At 47.3% G+C, this 19,839-nt stretch overlaps 1 protein-coding gene across 1 annotated transcript in view; it reads left to right on the top strand.

Annotated features, from left to right (window-relative positions):
• Positions 1 to 8,009, top strand: part of KCNQ3 (potassium voltage-gated channel subfamily Q member 3) — a 283,027-nt gene extending 275,018 nt beyond the window's left edge. The window contains exons 12-15 of the mRNA XM_026495394.4: positions 1,043 to 1,174; positions 3,809 to 3,907; positions 5,583 to 5,667; positions 7,275 to 8,009. Coding sequence (XP_026351179.2) covers positions 1,043 to 1,174; positions 3,809 to 3,907; positions 5,583 to 5,667; positions 7,275 to 8,009 — 1,051 coding nt within the window. The remainder of the gene's footprint in view (positions 1 to 1,042; positions 1,175 to 3,808; positions 3,908 to 5,582; positions 5,668 to 7,274) is intronic.
• Positions 8,010 to 19,839: the final 11,830 nt, after the last annotated feature.

Below are 19,839 nucleotides of genomic sequence, written 5' to 3'. Positions count from 1 at the left end.
TACATACATGAATGGGGGTGGGCGTGTTCCAACTTTACTTTCAAAAACAGGCAGTAGGCCCGATTCGGCCTGTGAGCCACCCCCTGCTGACACCTGCCTTAGACAGAGCTGCAGCAAGGGCAGGCTTAGAAAATGGCACCCAGTTGGAAAGGATGGCACCTGAATTAGATGGCATAATCAATAAGCCAGAATAGTGTTGAGAAGCTGGACCTGGGTGATGACAAATGAAATGAACTCTGAATACACTACAAAAATTGACCCTCACAAGTAGGAGAAGGGAGGGCCTGAGGTAGGCCATGTTTCCCAGCGCTGGCCTATGATTGGAGGTTTTAACTGATACCATGCTTGGGGGGGAGGTTGACCCCATGATGGGCTTTTCAAGGAACATTAGCCATCTGGGGTGCCTTTATTGATTCCCAGGATGATGGAGGGGAGGCTTTGGTATCTACGAGTTCTGGGTGCTCCTCTTTCCTAAGAAGCTGAGAAAACTCAGGGAACTGAAGCTAGTTTCTCTTTTCTAGGCACTCATGAGGCAAATAATTAAAGAGGCTGTTGAGGAAGAACTATGTCAGCTGTCCTCAAAGAGAAAGCAGTGTGGCACAGTGATTAAGGGCATGGGCCTTGTCGGCATACAAACCTGGGTTTGAGGACAGCTCTGACATTATTAGCCAGGTGGCCCTGGGAAGATGCTGGAGCTCTCTGGACCACAGTCTTATCATCTACGAGTTGATCTATCAGCAGGTTGTTCATAAAGCACTTAGCTCTGTGTCTAACCTGCAATGAATGCCCAATAAGTGTTAGCTTTTATTGTTACTATGATTTCATTATTATTCAAATGATTGAAGAGAGATAGTCACGAAGAAGAGGCACTAGCCAGACTAACTCTGTGTGGCTCAAAGGGGTGGAACCAGAACCATGAGTTGGAACATCTCCTGCCCTGCCCCTGGTTCTTTTCTTTCCCTGCCCCTGAGTGTGCTAGGCTTGAATTACAGTTTCCTTTACTCTCTACTCATGAAGCACATGTCTCTACTTCACCTTGCAGAATTCTACAATTCCGTCTCTATAAAAAAAAATTTAAGGAGACTTTGAGGCCTTACGACGTGAAGGATGTGATTGAGCAGTATTCTGCGGGACATCTCGACATGCTTTCCAGGATAAAGTACCTTCAGACCAGGTAAGATAGTTGCATCTGGAGGAACTCTGCTCTCCTGACCGTGAAGGAGCCAAAGCCGGATGAACCTAGCTAGAGCTCAGGGCGAAAGCCGTTCAGAAATGGTCCAGAATGCTGGGGAGAAACTTTAAGAACAAAAACATTCATCGTGCATTGTGGATGTGAAGGCCAACAAGCACCGAACAGGCTGTGAAGAAGCTCTATGACTTTGACCTTAGCCAAGGTCAACACTCTGATCAGTCCTCATGGAGAAAAGGCATATGACTGACCAGCCCCGACTCTGATGCTTTGGATGTTGCCACCCAGAGTGAGATGATTATCAACTGAGTCCCAATGTCCAATTCTAAATATAAATTTTTCCCCATATTAAAAAGTATTTTCATCAGGTATTGTTTATAATAGTGAAAATAATGGAAGCAGCATCAATGCCAACTGGTAAGTGTCACCATTTTTGCGGAGCACCTGGGTGCTCTACGTACGTATGTCTAATCCCTCATAACCTCACGCAGCACTGCATTGTGGATGGCCTCTTACAGACCATGAAACCCAAGATCAAGGGGCAGTGAACTTACCCAAAATTAATCAGTGGAAGAGCTGGAAGTCACACCAGATCCAACTGGCTGCACAACTCCTGTTCCGTCCAACACACCATGTTCCACTTCAATTATATTAAATAGCGATTAAGAAAAAAAAATGTTCCTACTCTCATTAAAAAGTTACGCAACCATCAAATGACATTTAAAAAATGTATATAATGAGGGGCACTGGGTGGCTCAGTCGGTTCAGTGTCCCACTCTTGATTTTGGCTCAGGTCATGATCTCAGGGTCACGGGATCGAGCCTGCGTCAGGCTCTGAGCATGGAGCCTGCTTCAGATGCTCTCCCTCTCCCTCTGCCCCTCCTCCACTCCCCCCACTCACACCCTCTGTCTCTAAAAAAAAGTGTATACAATGAGATAAAAAATTATGCAATCAGTGAATACATATAATATGATTACTAATAATACAGTCAGACGTATATATACACGCTTACACCTGTGCATGTCCATATACTTAAATGTATACAAATGATTATGTTCCTGTATAGTCTCTGCATCGATCTTGGGAGGTTAATAATATATACATATGGTATGGTTACAAAAACTATGCCCATATGTTTACTTAGAAATATACACACGCACTGCCCTATAGGGAACCTGCACAAACGGAGGGATGGCAGTGGTGATCCTGAAGTGATGAGTCCACGTGTGATTTTTTTTTCCACTTTTTAAATTTATCAAATCTTTAATGAATTGTAAAAATTTCCTTTTAAAACAAAAAAAACATTTAAAAAAAACCCAAAGGGCAATATGAGGTCAAGACATAGGACTGACCTCAGGAAACCAGAGCCCTACGTGGGGCTCGTCCTCTGGCCTGTGTGAGATTTCAAGTGGACACAAGTCCCGTCAAGTCCCGTCTGGACCTCGGTTTCCTCCTCTGCACCATGTTGCCGGGCCGGGGTGTCCTGCAGAGTGAACAGGACCATTGGGATGAAAGAGTAGGAAGTGAGCCATGATGTTGGGTTGGGGGAACGCTTATTTGTGATCTGGACTTACCCCTAAATGGCATATTGACTGCAGCCGGGCATAGCGGCAAGCATACTGTCGGTACTCCATGCCTGCGTCACGACAGGATGTGCGAATGAGTTCTGAGCTGAACACGCTGTTACAGAGGCACATATGGCTCTGTCCGAGGTGAAGGGAGCGTGATGTCTAGGACATACCGATCAAAAATATTGGCCCATCTTAATGCCCGCAGAGTGGACCTTCCTGCAGTCATTGCTTTCGGTATGTATTAGGCACATGCATTTCGAAGAGTCACCGCTGGAGGCTGACCACCTGATAGCTGACTGCGTATCCCCAGCCACGCTGATAGGGCGGTGGGCCCGAGAGGAAGGAAGGGCGACTGAGGATATGGTGGTGTCCATGGGGAAGCCGCCCGGTCTGCAGAGAAGCCGAGTGATCCTTGGCTACTTTTGAGCGCGCGGTCTTAGCAGGCCTGAGCCTGCAAGGAGCCTTCAGGGTTGCTCCCACACCCCGCCCCAGCCCCGCGGGGCAGTGGGGGCGTCTGTCTGCGGTTGTGCTCAGCGCCAAATGGACGGGGAGCTGGCACCGCATGCAGAAAAGGAAGCAAGGTGCAGGAGCGGGTGCGAGGCCGCCCCCCAGTGGCCAGGAAGCCTGAAGAGCCGCAGAGATCCGCACAGCTGCGAACAAAGCCTAGGGTTTTACAGGGAAACTCCCTAATCAGATGTTTGGGGAAAGAATACAAATGCTGAAAAACCAGATAGGCTTCCACATGGCATTTCCTGTGAGAACCAACAAGATGTGATCCTCACCCTGTCTCTGGTTTAGCTGCTTCTCTCCCCTGGGTTGGGGAGCTATGCTCGCTACTACTGCACAAAAGTAATAATAATAATATATGGCGATTATAAATTATCTCTCCTTCACTCCCTCTTCCTCCCTCCTCCCCTCCCCCCCTTTCCCTTCTGTCATATTATTTCAAACCCTGTTTGGCTGAAGAGAGAAGAGAAGGAATCGCTCTCCTCTCTTTACCTGTAAAGCTCTTTGTGATGTAATCCCCTCCTTGTGTGTCTCTTTCAGAATAGACATGATTTTCACCCCTGGACCTCCATCTACCCCAAAACATAAGAAGTCTCAGAGAGGGGCAGCGTTCACCTACCCATCCCAGCAATCTCCCAGGTGGGGCGTGGGAACATGGACTGAGGCCGCATGGCCCTTCCCCATCCCCAAATCTCAGCTCGCTTCCTTTATGGTTGGGGGTGGCAGGGTGGGGGGGAGGGGGAGGCTGCCATTCCTCTCAGTAAAATGAAAAAAAGAGCTTGAAGCTTATTCCCGTTTTGTAAGGTTTCCGTACTAAAGACTTATTGCCCCTCTTCCCAGACTGTGTGGGTGACACTCCTTCTGTGGTTATTGAAAATAAACATAACCATCAATGGGTTATAAAAGAGGAGGAGCCCCGCAAGTTTATTGGGACACAAAGAATACCTCGTATGAGCAGAGTTGAAGCCATTTGGCTTTTCCTGCATCATTAGCCCTACGTTGACCGAACCCCCTCACAGAGAAGAAAATCAGCCGTCAGGCCTCTGACAGCACGGTCACAGGCAGAGAGCTCTGTCCGTCACCGGGGCAGTCCTGCTGTCCCCATGCAAAGTGTTTGGAATTGTTCCTTGTACAGGCCTCCAGTGAACCAGGGGCAGCAGTCCTGGAGAAGGTCCGCTGCCCAAATTTGTATGTTCTTAATTCCCAGAGGTCTTCAGGGCAGGAAGCATGAATGAGGAAAGGGAGTCAGGCTTAAGGAAGCACTCCCATGAACCTTATAGCGATAACCGCTTTATGAAAAACAAAGCAAGAGCATAAGCGGGCTGACGTAAAGACATCTGACCTTCAACCTCGGTCCAGGGGGTGGAATAGGGAGTGGTGGACCCTGGGGTCCTGGAGGGCACGTGCCCCAGCCAAAGGAGATTATTGTCCCCCTGCTCTGCTGTTGTTAATTTTAGGAATCGCTATCCTCTGGTTCTGGAGAGTCTCATTTTTCAAGAAAAACTGAACATCCAGATGTCATATGAAATTCCTGATTTTTTAAATGGCTTACATGTTTTTAAAACTGGGCAAGCTAAGGAAAACGGTGGGCTGGAATGAGTACACGGGCCATGTCTGCTTTAATTCAAGACCACTCAGCCGGAGACAGGCCAGGGACTGAGCAGCAGTCAGGAGCGTGTGAGAGAGAAAAACCAACTATGTCCAGAGTGCCTGACACAATGCTTTTGAGCCATAGCCAGGCTCCCTGCAGGTTCTCTTCCACTTAGAACATAACCTGCACCGCCGAGGAACCATCTCAATGCCATTCCCCGCCAGCAGCCTCTTCTGCACCGTTTTCCGATCCCGCACCTGTTTCCCCATCTTAACCAAATGGAACCAATGAGATACGGCCACCGTCTAGAATTTCAGAGATTAGCCAACCCCTAGTCCCACCCAGCCTACCCCCCCACACACTTATATGAGAAGCTCTCAACCACAGTTCAACACTGAAAGCCAAAAGAACGCGATTTAAAGGCACCAAACCTTCTAGGCACAGCGAGGTGCTTTATTACCTTTGACCCAAAGCCTCCGAAACACAGCTGAATATTTGGCTTCAACTATTGCTGCAAGGAAGGGTAAGACCCGGGGGCTGCAGGCAGGGAAACGCCAGCCTTTCCTGCCTCACTCGTGCCTCCAGAGCTGAGTGGGCCTCTTCCAGACCGCATAAGCGTGAGCAGGGACGAGAGCCCCAGGGGCCGTGGCCCGCTTCGCTGAGCCAGCCTGGCACAGCAAACGTAGGTACGATGAGCTTACAGACTCGCTGGCTCTTTCCTAGGAATGAACCGTATGTAGCCAGAGCAACCACCTCGGAAACTGAAGACCAAAGCATGATGGGCAAGTTCGTGAAAGTCGAAAGACAGGTAGGTCTTTCCTTTCCCTCACCCAAAAACAAGCCGTAGAACGTTTATTTTCAAATGTCCTTTTTTTTTTTTCATAGGGAGATAAGAGTTGAGTCTGACCACTCAGAAAAAGGATGTGGAAATTCCATCCTGAGTTAGCACATACTGGCTCCGGGACCACATGCAAGTTCATTCGTTGTCCCGAGCCTCAGTGTCCTCATCTGTAAAACGGGGATTCTCATACCTCGTAAGGGGACTAGGAGCATTGAATGAGTTGGTACACGTTTCGAATCGTGTGGGAAGTCACTGGCACGCAGTAGACGCTTAATAGACATAGCTGCTCGTCGCACGTGCCTCGAGGTGCTGCTCCCTGAAGAAATGCTTGTCCCCTTCCCCACATTCCCTGTGTCCCTAGTCTTCCGGCCCCCAGAGAACAGGTCAGTGTGTGGCCCTGCACGAAGGGGCCTGGAGCAGGGCTTCGGTCAGGGCAGAAAGAGAAGCTGTTCCCGCCCAGCACCCCATGCAGCTCACGTCTCACTGTCTCTGAAGGGGCCTCTGTGAGAGCAAAGCCCACTCAGCTGCGCCCCGGCCAGACGGCTCTGCCACATCCCAACAGGATCCCTCCCAGCCCTCTTATGTTATTCATGACCCCACATGGGATCTGTGCGAGAGAGGCAAGAGGAACCTTGCAGGATTACTCTCTCTTGGCCTATCAGCAATATCATTTTTCTTTTTTAAATTTTAATTCGTAGTCTCAGCTCTTGTGTTTCCCAGCTCTGTGACCTTTGACAAACTATTTTCTCTCTCTGCCTCTGTTTCCTCGCCTATAAAAGAGAGAGAACACAGTCTTCACCTCCCTGGGCAGTTGGGAAATGGAAGGAGTCAACATCTGTAAGGGGCATCAAGCAGGGTCCGGCACTTACTAGGTGCTCTAAGTCGTAGTTACCGGTGAGGCTTGGAGACCGTCCCAGCCTCTACGTGGTACTGTCCTACCTGGCCTCACCTGGAAGAGGGGGGTGCTCCTCCTGCCTGCAGGGCCTTCTGGGGAGTTGTGACTTGTCGGGGAGAGAACACCACACACGCACACATGCACGGGCACACACACACGCACACCGTGTGTTTGCACTCACAAAGATTAAATCAGTTCCCAGGTTTTGCAGGTAGGAGCAGATACTGCTTACCCGAGTGCAGCTCCCACTCCAAGGCCCCTGGCTGGGACCTCAGTTCTAAGAGGTACAGCTCTTGCTCCCCACTGCCCTTGTGTCTAGGAGGCTTACACAGCCCACAGTAGGAACGGACACTAACCCACAGGCTTCTGTCTAAGCAAATGTTCGCAAATCAAGAACTCCTGCTCCTTGACCCAAAGGCAGCAGCTCCTGGGGTACCAGTTGTCTTCAGACCCCTCTCAGGTCCCAGCTTTCGCTTCCCAGAAAGCCCTTGCCGGGTTGTTTGTAGACTAGCACGAACACGTGTGCGGGGCTCCAAGGTAGGAAGTGCGAAATGACCCGTCGTTGTTAAGATGATGATTTGCAGGAACCCTCCTGCTTTCCCGTGGTATTTCCTGCCGACCGGAAAGAGCCACCCCCACCCTGGAAAAGCAGTGACGCCCACTTGCTTGTATCTCCCAGGTGCACGACATGGGGAAAAAACTGGACTTCCTGGTGGATATGCACCTGCAGCACATGGAACGGCTGCAGGTGCGCGTCACGGACTACTACCCGACCAAGGGGGCGTCCTCGCCAGCCGAGGTGGAAAAGCTGGAGGACCACAGAGATTCCGATCTGAAAACCATCATCTGCAATTATTCCGAGACGGGCCCCCCCGAGGCCCCCTACAGCTTCCACCAGCTGCCCCTCGACAAAGTCAGCCCCTATGGATTTTTTGCCCACGACCCAGTGAACCTGCCCCGAGGAGGACCCAGTTCTGGAAAGGTTCAAGCGACGCTTTCCTCCTCGGCAGCGACGTATGTGGAAAGGCCCACCGTCCTGCCTATCTTGACTCTGCTCGACTCCCGAGTAAGCTACCACTCCCAGGCTGAACTGCACGGCCCCTGCTCGGACCGAGTCTCCCCCCGGCAGAGACGGAGCATCACGCGGGACAGTGACACGCCCCTGTCCCTGATGTCAGTCAACCACGAGGAGCTGGAGCGGTCTCCAAGTGGCTTCAGCATCTCCCAAGACAGAGACGATTACATGTTTGGCCCAAACGGGGGGTCGAGCTGGATGAGGGAGAAACGTTACCTCGCCGAGGGTGAGACAGACACGGACACGGACCCCTTCACCCCCAGTGGCTCCATGCCTCTGTCCTCCACAGGGGACGGGATTTCCGATTCAATATGGACCCCTCCCAACAAGCCCATTTAGAAGGGGTCGTGGGCTGAGTCCTCCTTGTAATGTAGACAGACTTTGTAGAGCTCACTTGCTCTCACACCCGACACTTGACGGTGAGACCACCAGTGGCTGATTCAAACACATGCATGTGCGTGGCGGCCCCCCGCCGGGCAGGGGCTTTTCACGGCCTTCCTCCTCCCCAGGTCACCACAGTGAAGCCGCTTCCTTTTAAGCATGGTTTGCATGACTTTACAATATATAAATGGTACCACTAATCTCTTCTAGGATACACATTTATCTGCTGTTCTTACTTTAAGTCATGATTGGACCAGGACGGGGAGAAATTATTGACGAGCTGTGCTATCTGTCCGTTTGGTTGGCTGCTTTGGGTTTTGGTTTGGTAAGCAGGGAACATTCTTTAAGTTCTTTCTCGAACCCCTGCCCCTTTGTGTAAAGCAAATAGTTGGCGAACAAAAATGCATTGCCTGTCAATGAGGTGGCCGACTGAGCTTAAACGCTAGGAAAGGAACAAGACGGTCATCGCCTACCCAAAACCACGAATTTTTTTTAATTTTTTTTTTTTTTTCGGGAAAAGCTAGCAAAACCATCTAAAAGCTCTCGAAGGGATCTCACTTGGTCTGCCATTGTCTGTATCCTGCCTGTTCCCTCATCCCTGGTAATCCCAAGTGTAGCATTTTGAGGGAGTTATGAATTGGCGGGGAGAAAACACACACACAAGTTCAAATAGTTTCCAATTTATGTAGCCAAAGGTAATGAAATTTGTCAGAAGTAGGGTGCCCCTCTGGGCAGGAGCTAAGATCAGTGCCTTCAAAATGAGGTTTCAACTCGCATTCCTCCCCATGGTACTTGTACAAAATATCCATCTCAAATGAAAATTAGAAATCAGAAATTATCTGGTCCAAGCTCTCCTTTGTAAAAATGAGCAACCTTTGGCTCACGTAGAGACAAGCCCAGGGTCACCTCATCATCCCCTGGAGAGTTGGGACTCAAAGCCCAGTCAGCTGACTCGCTCCATGCCCTGGTCTCCTCCTACCACACCACTCTGCCCTTTACACAGTGGGACCCAGAAATTGCGCCAAGATACCTGGACTCTGTCGTGTGGCAAGCACCCACAGCAAAATTTATCCAGCCACAGGGGGCTGTTTGCTTTTACTGCAAAACGTGCTTGCTTGGTGCATTACATTTTAGATCTAGGGGAATAAAGCAAACACTTCAAGCAAGCAAGCGTCAACATTTATTAATATGCAAATGGGCAAAATTTTCAGAACCATCCAGTTTTACTCCTCCAGATTTTTTAAACCACACGTAGCCATAAGATTAGCCCAAGTGTAAGCAGACCCCCTGGAGAGCACTGCCCTAGTGAATAAGTATTAATATTAAGCACAAGCCATCCTCTGGCCTCTTATGAGGTGTCACTACTTTCTGAAACACTTCGATGGAAAAGGTTCCTGCTAGGCTTAGGCAGGATTAGCTATCTTACGACGCCAGACTATCACTGGCTCGCTCTTATCCCGCACCTAAGCACTGGTTGTGGATGGTTGCCATGGTGACCGTCAAGCTGATCAAAGGGCCTAACCATCTACACGCAAATGGCGCCGATGTTCTCCTCACAGTCTTATCAAGAGCTATGGCAGTTTGGCAGACATCTGGTTGCTGGTTTCATCACGACTTGATGCAGGAACCTTGTACTTTGTTGGAGGGAAGAACTACTTTCTCAGATCTTGGTTCCTTTCAACCCACATGTCAACAGGTACTGTGCAAAAGGCTCAGAGTACAACGGTGAGGAAGGTGTGGTCCCCGGCTTCAGAAATGCACAACCAAAGCCTGCTGTCTCTGGCCCAGGGCAGGCATCTTGAGAGGTAGATGGCATTTTACATGGAGAATCTCACAAATAGAGAGGTGTTGGCATTGCAGTCTAAGGTGGGAAATACACAAGAATGATTCCACAATTCAGACCTGAACCCTCCTCCCCTGTGGTTTGCCATTTGACCTTCTAGCAATCTGAAGGGCAAAGGGAATAGATCATATGCATGAAAGTGCCATTGGAGTTAATGACCTAAGAAACCCTACGTCCCTTCCTTAGGGCTTGGTTCTTGCTTCTGACCCTCTAGAATCTTCTACTACACGTGATTGAGCTACCTATCATCTAACATGTTACTATGTTTTTTTTATGTACATGGGTTATTTGGGACAAAACAAAAAAATGGAGAATGAATCAAACTCTCCACATATGCACCAGTTATTTTTACCTACCTTACTAATATGCTGGCAGAACTGACTGGCCTCGGTATCTTACCAACAGATGCATTTTCCAGGAACTCAGTGGCGTTCTCAGGTGGACAAGTGAGACTTTCTCATCCTCAAGCTAATCATAGTTACCGTGGATCCAAAGTTAGAGGACTTCCTTAGGTTCTTTGAAAAACCTACAAAGGATAAGAGCTTGTATTATTTCTTAAACCATTAAGAGGGCAGTCTAGCCTCCCTTGCTGGATCATAAGGCCAGGATGACAGGGATTGATTGGGTTTGTGTCGATTACCATCATGTCTCCAACAGGTAGTAAGCTGTCATTATCAGTGTAGACAAAGACAAAATACGTGATCATGAGTAACTAAATGATAAGACTTTTTAAAAGCTGTTCTTTCCCATCGAAGAAAAAGAGAAAAATGACCTTCTGGAATATTCTGCTTTGATAGCCCTTAAAAAAAAAAAAAAAAGCCCATTCCAGAAAAGCAAGCCAAACCTGTTCAAGTCACCTGCTCACAGACAACATCATCACGTGGCTGGCATCGATGAAGCAGAAACTCAAGGTGTAGGATTGAACTTAAGTTATGGGGAGAAACGATGTGTGTTTCCACAAGGATATTTCTGTCAGCCAAAAGAACAGCATGATGGAGAAATCCAACAGGACTGGTTAATAATGTGACCCACGAACATCCTACATCAGATATACCAGTGGTCCCGAAGCTGGCAGTGGAAACTACAGTAATTTTAGCAGAATCCCATGGAATCATGACAAATTAATTCCATTGTAAAAACTAGGAATGGTTTCCTCAAATGGAAGTGTAATCCCATTATAGGTGTTCGGTCTCTGTATCACAGTATGATACAGGAAAACTTGAAGAGGTCATTTTTTAGGAGGATCAAAATGAATGAGATAAAGTTATCTTCTACATATTAGGCGAGAGGTGATCCTGCTGGGCTGAGAAGAATGTGCTCGAGATCAAGTGTGTGTTTTGACCATCAAACACCAGCACGCAAGCAAACATGAAAAGTTTAAGAAAAAAATTGTGGGAGGAAAAGAAAAGAAAAACACATCAAGTTGAGAAAGTTCTATTCACTGACTCCACTTTTTCTGGGAACTGAGAGCTTGGACTTAGTAGATACAACAATGATATAATGAAGCTCTAGTTTCAGTGAAAGAATCTTGAAAACCCCCAAGATATACTATAGTTCAAAATGTGCTCATTAGTCAATAATGAATGCATTATGCCTTCCCTGTTTTGTGCAGGGCAATTCCTAGACACTGTAAGTTGAAAGAATAATTACTTGTTGGAAATCCTAATATAGGATCTACTCATAATTTGCAAGACCATTCTTCTGAATCCATGCCACTCTACTGAGAATGTAATAAAAACATTCGTTTGTTTATTCATTTATGAGATTTACCAAGCACCACTGTCTGCGAGGCACTGTGTCACACCCTGGAAATTCAGAGTTACGAAAACCACAGTTCCTGCCATCAAAAACGTAAGATTCTGGCGGCCTCACATATTGGAGGTCCCTTCAAACTATGTCTACCAGGAATGGAAAGTATCACATTTTATCCCTGAAGACAACTACGCAAGCTGTTCCTCACTTAGAATCCATGGGAGATTAAGCATGGAGGAAAGTGAGAGTAAGAATTCTCCACCAAAATGGTAAGGACCCCATCAGCTGAGGAAAGACTGGGTGGTTGAAAGAGGACTTTGAGTTTGGGTTCAGTACTTTGGGCTTTATAGCTCCAAATACGCTGTGTACAAAGTAGGTTCTAGAATATCTGAGAAGGTTCTTCGGGGAAAAACTAGCTTTCTTCTCCTCTCCAAATCCCTGCAGTGACTGAGTCCAGACAAGAAGCTGGGTTACTTCCATTTCATAGTGTTGGCCTAGACAGGCTTATGGTACAAGCCAAGACACAACATCTATTTCAAGAGAAAGGTATCACTCGGCCTGTAGGACTCTGCTAATCAAATTCTCCTGGAGCAAGAGAAGAAATCTGTTCAGTGGTCTAAAAAGTTGACTGCACTTTGGACAGTACTGACAAGCATACCCCCGGCTTTCCCCAGAAGATGCCACGCAGCTGGCCTTTGTTTTCTGTGAATATGCTCCCAAGGCACGTAGGACCATATGGATTTTCTTTGCTTTCTGAACCCCAGGCGTCTTTAGGAATTTACCTCATGTCCTCACTTGTCCTTGAAGCCTTGCTTATTTGGAGATGAACTTTTTAAAAGACTAGAAGTCCTTTCTTTGTATCCAAATCACTCAACGTTCCTGTGTTACTGATATTACACTATTCAAAACAGAGCCAACAGCCCCCTGAACAAATTCCCTAACCTGATGCCCAGGTGAGACCATGTTAGGGACCAAGCTAGCTCCATAGCTTTAGTGTTTTGGGAAACCAGCAGTGGGAATCTCAAGAGACAGGAAGGACATAGACATGACCTGGATGAAAATTTGAGTTTCAGGACACTCGCAAGTGTTTGACTTTCCTGGTCTGTTTTGATTTTCAAATGAGACAATTGGTATATGTAAAGACCCCAGTACAGTGGTGGCTGGACACTGCCACATGTGTTCTTTTTTAATACTGTGTGTGAACACCACTGCCTCAGTTGTAGGTATCATTTATGAACTCCAAATTTACCCCCCAGAAAATCCTTTTCTTAGAAAAAGAGTGGTGGAAATGCCATCCTGATTCCAGCACTTTTATGGGGGCTTTTTTTTCAAAAAGTGCATCTCTATAAATGAAACAAGGAAGGGCAGGAATGCTTGGAATGAAGGTGGCAGGACTGTTGGGTTGCAGTGGCTGGGTTGTGGCAGTTCCACTGGACCCACAAGACCGCATGTTGCAGCATTCTCTCAAAGGAAGATCTGTAGGAGGCAAAGGTAAGTAGCAGGAACCATGAAATATGAAGGGACTAGTGGTTGCAGCGAGGAAAGTTAACTGTGCCATGATGTCTGTCAGACAACACCCTAGCAATGAATGGAGAACTTCCAGAAGAAAGAGTTCAAGCTCGCTCAAACTCTCCCTAGGGGGATTAGTTCCCAGCCTCCAACAACCTCAGCTTTGTTGCGCTGTAAGAAAATTGTGACTAGTAGCTTGCTTCATTGTCCTAGATGCAGGGAGATACAATTTCATTGATTCCTAGATGCTCAGAGCAAGAAGAAACCTTGATCACCAAGAACAACCACCTCTCTTCTTAGATCAGGAAGCAGAGGCTCAGCGTAAAGGGAATCACACTAGTCACCCAGTGGCTGAATGAGTGCTTGGGTGGCAGAGTGAATCAAGAACCCAGGTCTCCTAATTCCTGGTCCAGATTTTGGAGATCAAAAACTGACAGTCACATAGCAACCAAGAAGAAAACATTGTGTGTCAGCCCAGGAGATGAAGGAGGACTTCCTGGCCCACTCGAGAAACTGCTAAACAGACACATTGGTTGGAACTTATTCCCATCTCTGGAATATGATTGATTTCATGCCTTGAAAGACAGTGTTCCTTCTCCCCAAATCCTGTTGACCTCCGAAGGCCTGGCACAACCACTGCTGCCATGGGCAGGTGAGAAAAGGATTGAAGAACAACCTCATGGCCATGCAGGCACTCCTCTCCACTTCTCTGACCTTGCTACTTTGTCCCCTCCTTGTCCCACCAAGCCTGGACTGGTTCAGCTCTTTGGCCCATCGCTTGGACTTATTCAGCTCCAGAGCCATGCCTCGGGTGGTATCCTCATCTACATGCCAATCCTTTCACAGGATTTTGCCTTGGAAGAAAAGTTAGTGGGTTTGATTTTAGGAAATGGGATGGGATTTGGGGGGGGCTCAATATGACCCCAAGGCGTTAGTTCAACTAAGGTGTCCCTTCGCAGTGGGATCTCTGGGTCTCATGCCTTGTTTCTCCTGCTTTGTCCAAGAGAATGCCCATCTTGGCTGGGTCACAACTGGTACTCTAGAGTTGTCACCAAAAGCTACAGAGAAGCAGACAGGATTCAGCTTAAGACACCTTATGTTTGTGTAACTGGGAAATTATTTTAGAAAGTAAACAGGCCTCCCTGTTGGCTCCAATGAGGATTAACATAGTTGGTTTCCACTTATGCTGTGCTTGGGACAGATTTGTCAGAATCTGGCAGGGCTCCCCAGTCGCCCTTGCTAAACCCCGTAGAAGGATGTGCCGATCTTCTGAGTCAGACTGAACCAGAAACTTCTAAGGCAAAGTCAGAAAGATGGCAGTCATTTTAGACTGTCATTCTAGCTGTCTTCTTAGTCTCTAAATAGCCCTGTTCTGGGGAACTAAGTCAAAGTGGACTCTATACAAGAGTAACCTGAGGGTGACTTATAATTAACCGGTCAAAAGCCTGGCCTAGTGCTCGGGAATATATTTGTAATTCCTCTTCGATGTGTCAAATGGACTACAGTCTGATGGCTGAGAGGAGTGAACAATGGGAACGTGTTTTCTTCCCATGTCCCACTCTGCCCACAAGACAGGTCCGGGAAGGGGAGAGAAACTTACCCTAAGCTGTCTTTGTGAGTTGCATGGTATGTGATGGTTCTGTCTCTTGACTTCCTGCGGTCCTCACCACAATCCTGTGTGGGTGGTATTAATGTCTCCCTCACAGAGTTGAAGAAACTGAACCTGAGGGGGGAAATACCTCGCCAAAGGCCAGGCATTATAGAAGTGGAGCTGGGATTGTAACCAAAGCTCGTGTACCTTCAAAGATTATTCTCTCCCTATGGTGTCTCCCAGGTCAATGGAAGTGCTCCCACATCACACCCTACGGTCCTCCCCCATGCCTTGCCCTCCTATGCCCAGTGGACTTTATAGTAAAACAATCAGACCCATTGGTTTCCCAGAGGGGACCAACGTCAGCTGCTCCATTCAGCCAATCACTGGGTCCTAGCTGTCCCTTTGAGTGGGTTCACAATCCAGCTGTCAGTGGCAGAAAATAATGCCACATAAATTTTTCACCTTGTTCATGGTGGAATCCATTAGTTCTTGGAACTTGGTGTGGCTGCAGATAATCCCATTAAGTGCCGATCTTTCTCCGCCCCGCACCCACCCACCCCGCCACCAGGATCTTCTGTCATTGATTTATCCAAACAAATTCAAATGTGGTTCCTGACTCTGGTCTTCTGTCTCTAGACTGGACCCTTATTTCAGGCCTTGGAAATCCTGCAAAGGCAGGTGAGTCTGCAAAAACATTCTTTGGGAGGCCAAACGCTCACAACAGTTGTGTTTCTCTTTCTCAATATTAAAAAGATCACAATTCTCCAGTGAGAAGTCAACCTGATCTGGTAATTGGGCCCTATTTGCCCCCTGAATACTTTTCCAAGGGAAGGGAGAACAGCTCCACCCTCCATGTTCCTGTGAGGGTTAAGAATCCACGTGGGAGGACAACGTCCAAGAACGGTGGCAGCCGTGTTCCACACATCAGAGATCTTACTGCTGGAGACACGAGGCAGGCTCTGCCCCATGTTAAAAATCACATTAGAAAGATGGGCCTACTTCATCAGATCTGTCAATCATTTCCTGTTTTAAAGAGAAAAATGCTCTCCACGTTGCTTTCAATGGGATATGGCTATTCTTCCTTTTCTTTTGTTCTTTCTTTCTAATGTAGCAGTGATGGAAAACACCAGTCTCTGCCGAGCGGATTGAGATTTCCAGTGACATGAATCCATTGTATTTGATTTTGGATTGTATTTTCTTTAATCCCCTTTAACGGCATAGAATTCTGGTGCCTTGCTCCCTGAATTTATCTCCATGCTACAAGTAGGCTTTCTTCACATTCTGGCTTACACGGGAACACAACTCTTCCACAAGTGGCCTTTAGTGCTCTTTATAATATGATTTCCTGTAATTTTTAAACTGTATGTGTAATTTCTATTCTGGCTCTGTCCAATATTTGAACAACTTTACTAGGTTGATTTCCATATATATTATGCAAACACTTCTTACCTGATTTTTTATGTTCTATCTTAAAACAAATACTGCACCACTTATTAATAAATAGACATTTCAATGATCATGGGGCAGAGTGATGTTTGCTTCCTGGACGACATGGAGTGGCAAGGCGGTCTGTTACTGGTTGTGGGAGGGAGTGAAAGAGGAGACGTGAGCATATTAATAAATGTGAAAAAAGAAGCAATTGAGTGGGAGAGGTGGAAGAGAATAAAGGCGCAAGAAAGAAACCGTGATTGACGGAGTAAAGAGTGAAACTCATAACCATGAAAAGTACATGATGTGGGTTGCACTCCTCCTCAGAAACAGCCACTATGCACAGGCTGGAAGTGTAGCATTTAGTGAAACATTATCAAATCATCGCAGTTTTAAGACATGATTACTCCCACTTTATAGATGAGGAACTTGAAGTCCGGAAACAGAAAGAGACCTGGCCAAGGTCAGATACTAATCAGTGGAAGAGTCACAATTGGAACCCAGGACCACCTACCCCCAACCCCAAGCCTCATGCTACTTCCTTTGTAGAAGGTTCACCTCCTAAGCCATGTGGGAGGAAGAAAAAATGGGTGGCTCCGAGAGACTGTGGGGGAGGAAGTCAGGAAAGCTCACATCAGACTGCCTCTCTCTAGTGTCAGTAAGTAGGAAGGGATGTTTTCTCATGAGGAAGGAGTTGGCGTGGGAAACCCTGGGGAATTACTGAATCTTTTGATGCCTTAGTTCATTATCTGGAAAGTGGGGAGTTTGAGTTGATGTCTGAAGGGAAGTCAGCAAAGGATCTAACACAGTAAATGTTCAGTGAGTGACAGTTTTTTACTTTATCCTGTGCCCGCATGTCAGGTTGCCTTAATTTGGGTTTCCAAAATAATAGAGACAAGATGGTGGGTACAGGGAGTTTATTTGGAAAGTAATTCCAGAAAACACAACTGAGAGTTCGGATTATGGAACAGGGAGGGAGACAAGCCAATGAAGAATGAGTTAATCCCTGGGCAACTGGGCTCAATTCCACCAGGAACCCTATGAGAACCTATGTAAAATGTACCAAAGGACTATTCCACCTTGAGACAGGAATCTGGGACATTCATCCACTGACATGCATTCTTCCTTGGTGGAGGGTTGCCTCGTGGGGTGCCTAATCCCCTACTCTGTCAGGTTTCCCTGTGCTACAGCAGAGCAAGCCCCAAAATGCCAAAACCCTAAGGCAGAGGAGCAGAGAGACATGGCCAATGGAGCTGCCGGCCGGCTGCAACCTGTTTAGCACAATAGCAGGTAAACTCAGAGGTGAGCAGAGGGGACACAGGGTGGGCTGACAGAAGCATCTGGTAAATGAGCCTGCTTGAAAACACTACATACACAAAGGCAAGCTAGGTTGCCACAATGCAATCTGTAAGTCAAAGGACAAAGTTGGCCAACACTGGGCAAGCTGGTCATGGTGTCCATGAACGTGATTCATTGTTAAAATTATACCTGTAGCCTCCAGGAACCAGGGTAGGTAACTGCTTTTCTTCTAGAAGGTTATCATCCAGTTCCAAGGTCCACATCTGTCATCAGAAAGTCCTGTGGCTGACTTCACAGTTATGAGAAGAGCCTCCACTCTGCAAGGACCTACTCCTCCCCCAACAAAACTTACCCACCTCCGGTCTCACGCAGCTGTACGACAGAGAAAGAGCATGAAAATTATATCCCTGAGAAAATCTCTTTCAATCTACACAAATGGAGCAACAGCCCATTCATAGCCCAGCATCCCAGATACTCCTGGGAGCCAGGTATCATTCCTACTAATGTCAGCTCCCAACAATGAGCTTGGCCATCCAACTGTCACGGGACCCAGTGGCTTCCCCTCATTGAAGCCGTGTAAGGTGTCCCCCGTGAGAAAAGTCCAATTGTCCTTGGATCTTGCTTCCACATCAAGTATGAAAAAATTCCCAGCAGTTCATCTTCTGGTTCTGGGCAGGTCAGTGTCAGGCCAGTGGAGGGCAAGGGAATTAGCAGAGGAAACAGGAGTAAGAGATGAAATTAGAGAAGCAGCAAGTCAGGTCATGAATGGCCTCCTGGGCATTATAAGGACATTTGCTTTCACTCAGAGTCAGATGGGAAGTCACTGCAGGGGTCTGAGTAGAGAGGTGACTAGACCTGATTTACACTAACAAAAGATTCTTCGGCCACTATATTGAGAATCCACTAACAAAAGCAAGGGCAGAAGCAGGGAGGTTCATCAGAGGCCACACCACATTAGTAATTATCTAGGTGAGAGCCAAGAGTGGCTTGGACCAGAGCGGCAGTGCCGGAAGTGGTAAGAAGTGTTTAGAATGTGGATATATTTGAAGAGTCAAAAAGGCAAGGTCTGCTGATGAATTGAATGTTAAGTGTGAAAGAAGCAGAAGAATCCAGGGTAAGTGTAAAATTCTTTAGTGAGTACCTGGAAGAATGAAGGTATCATCAACTGAGATAGGAGTAGATTAAGGAAGGGGCCGGTTTTGCAAGAAGGACATGAATTATATTTTTCTTTAAGTAGGCTCCATACCCAGCATGGAGCCCAATGAAGGGCTTGCACTCAAAACCCTGAGTTCAAGACCCAAACTGAGATCGAGAGTAGGACACTTAACCAATTGAGCCACCTAGGCGCTCCAAATTTGGCTTTTTACATGTTAAATTTGAGATGCACGTGGGGCATCTAGTGGAAACATTTTGTACTTGGTTGAGTGTGTAGTTAGGGAGATTCTTAGGGGCTGAGGCTGCATCTCTGTATCTGTCATCTATCTATTGATCAATTGACCAACAGCATATAGATAACACAAGGCAAGATGACATCCCCAAGTGAGCAAGTGTAGAGAGAAGCAAGAATACATCCAAGGACTGTACCCGGCAAGGTCCAGCGGTCAGGGAGATGAGGGGTCCCAGCAGGGGAGGCTGAGCAGAGCAGTTGAAGAGAGAAGAAAAACAGGACGATGTGATGCTGGGGATGCCGAGAGCAGACCTGGTCTCAAGGAGCAAGGGGTCAACTGGTGGCTCCAAGTGCTACTGAAAAGTTGAGTGAGAGAAGGAATTGGCCATGTGGGGGTCATGGTGACCTTGACAAGGTCAGTCCTCCTGGGATGCTGGTCTGATGCCTGATGGGAGTGGCTTTGAGAGAGAGGAGGTGAGCGGGGCTTCGAGTAGAGATAGCCCACAATGACCATTTCAGGAGTGCAGTTCCATGCATCCTGTATGTTCACACCGTTGGGCAGCCATCCCCCATCTGCCTCCAGAACTCTTTTCATCTTGTAAAACGGAGACTCTGTCCCCATTAAACACTAACTCCCCATACCCCTTCCCCAGTCTGGCAATCCCCATTCTACTTTCTGTCTCTGTGATTGTGACCAGTCTAGAGACCTCATGAAAGCAGAATCATGCACTATTTGTCTTTTTTGTACTGTGTTTTTAAGTATCCGAAAATGAGGCTCAGAGAGGTTAAGCAGCTGACCAAGGCCACACAGCTTGCAAATCACAGAAGCCAGACCAGGGTTGTGGCTTTTGTTCCCCCTGCCTCACCCAGAAGTGTTATTGTGAGCACAACAGGCATGTCTCACGGCAATCAGCCAAAAGTGCGGAAATGTGATCTTTCCAGGCAGATGATGATAACAATGATCAAATGTTTGCCA

This window comes from Ursus arctos, unplaced genomic scaffold, assembly GCF_023065955.2.
Source record: "Ursus arctos isolate Adak ecotype North America unplaced genomic scaffold, UrsArc2.0 scaffold_6, whole genome shotgun sequence".
NCBI lineage: Eukaryota > Metazoa > Chordata > Mammalia > Carnivora > Ursidae > Ursus > Ursus arctos.
This window is presented reverse-complemented; position numbering and strand designations above follow the sequence as displayed.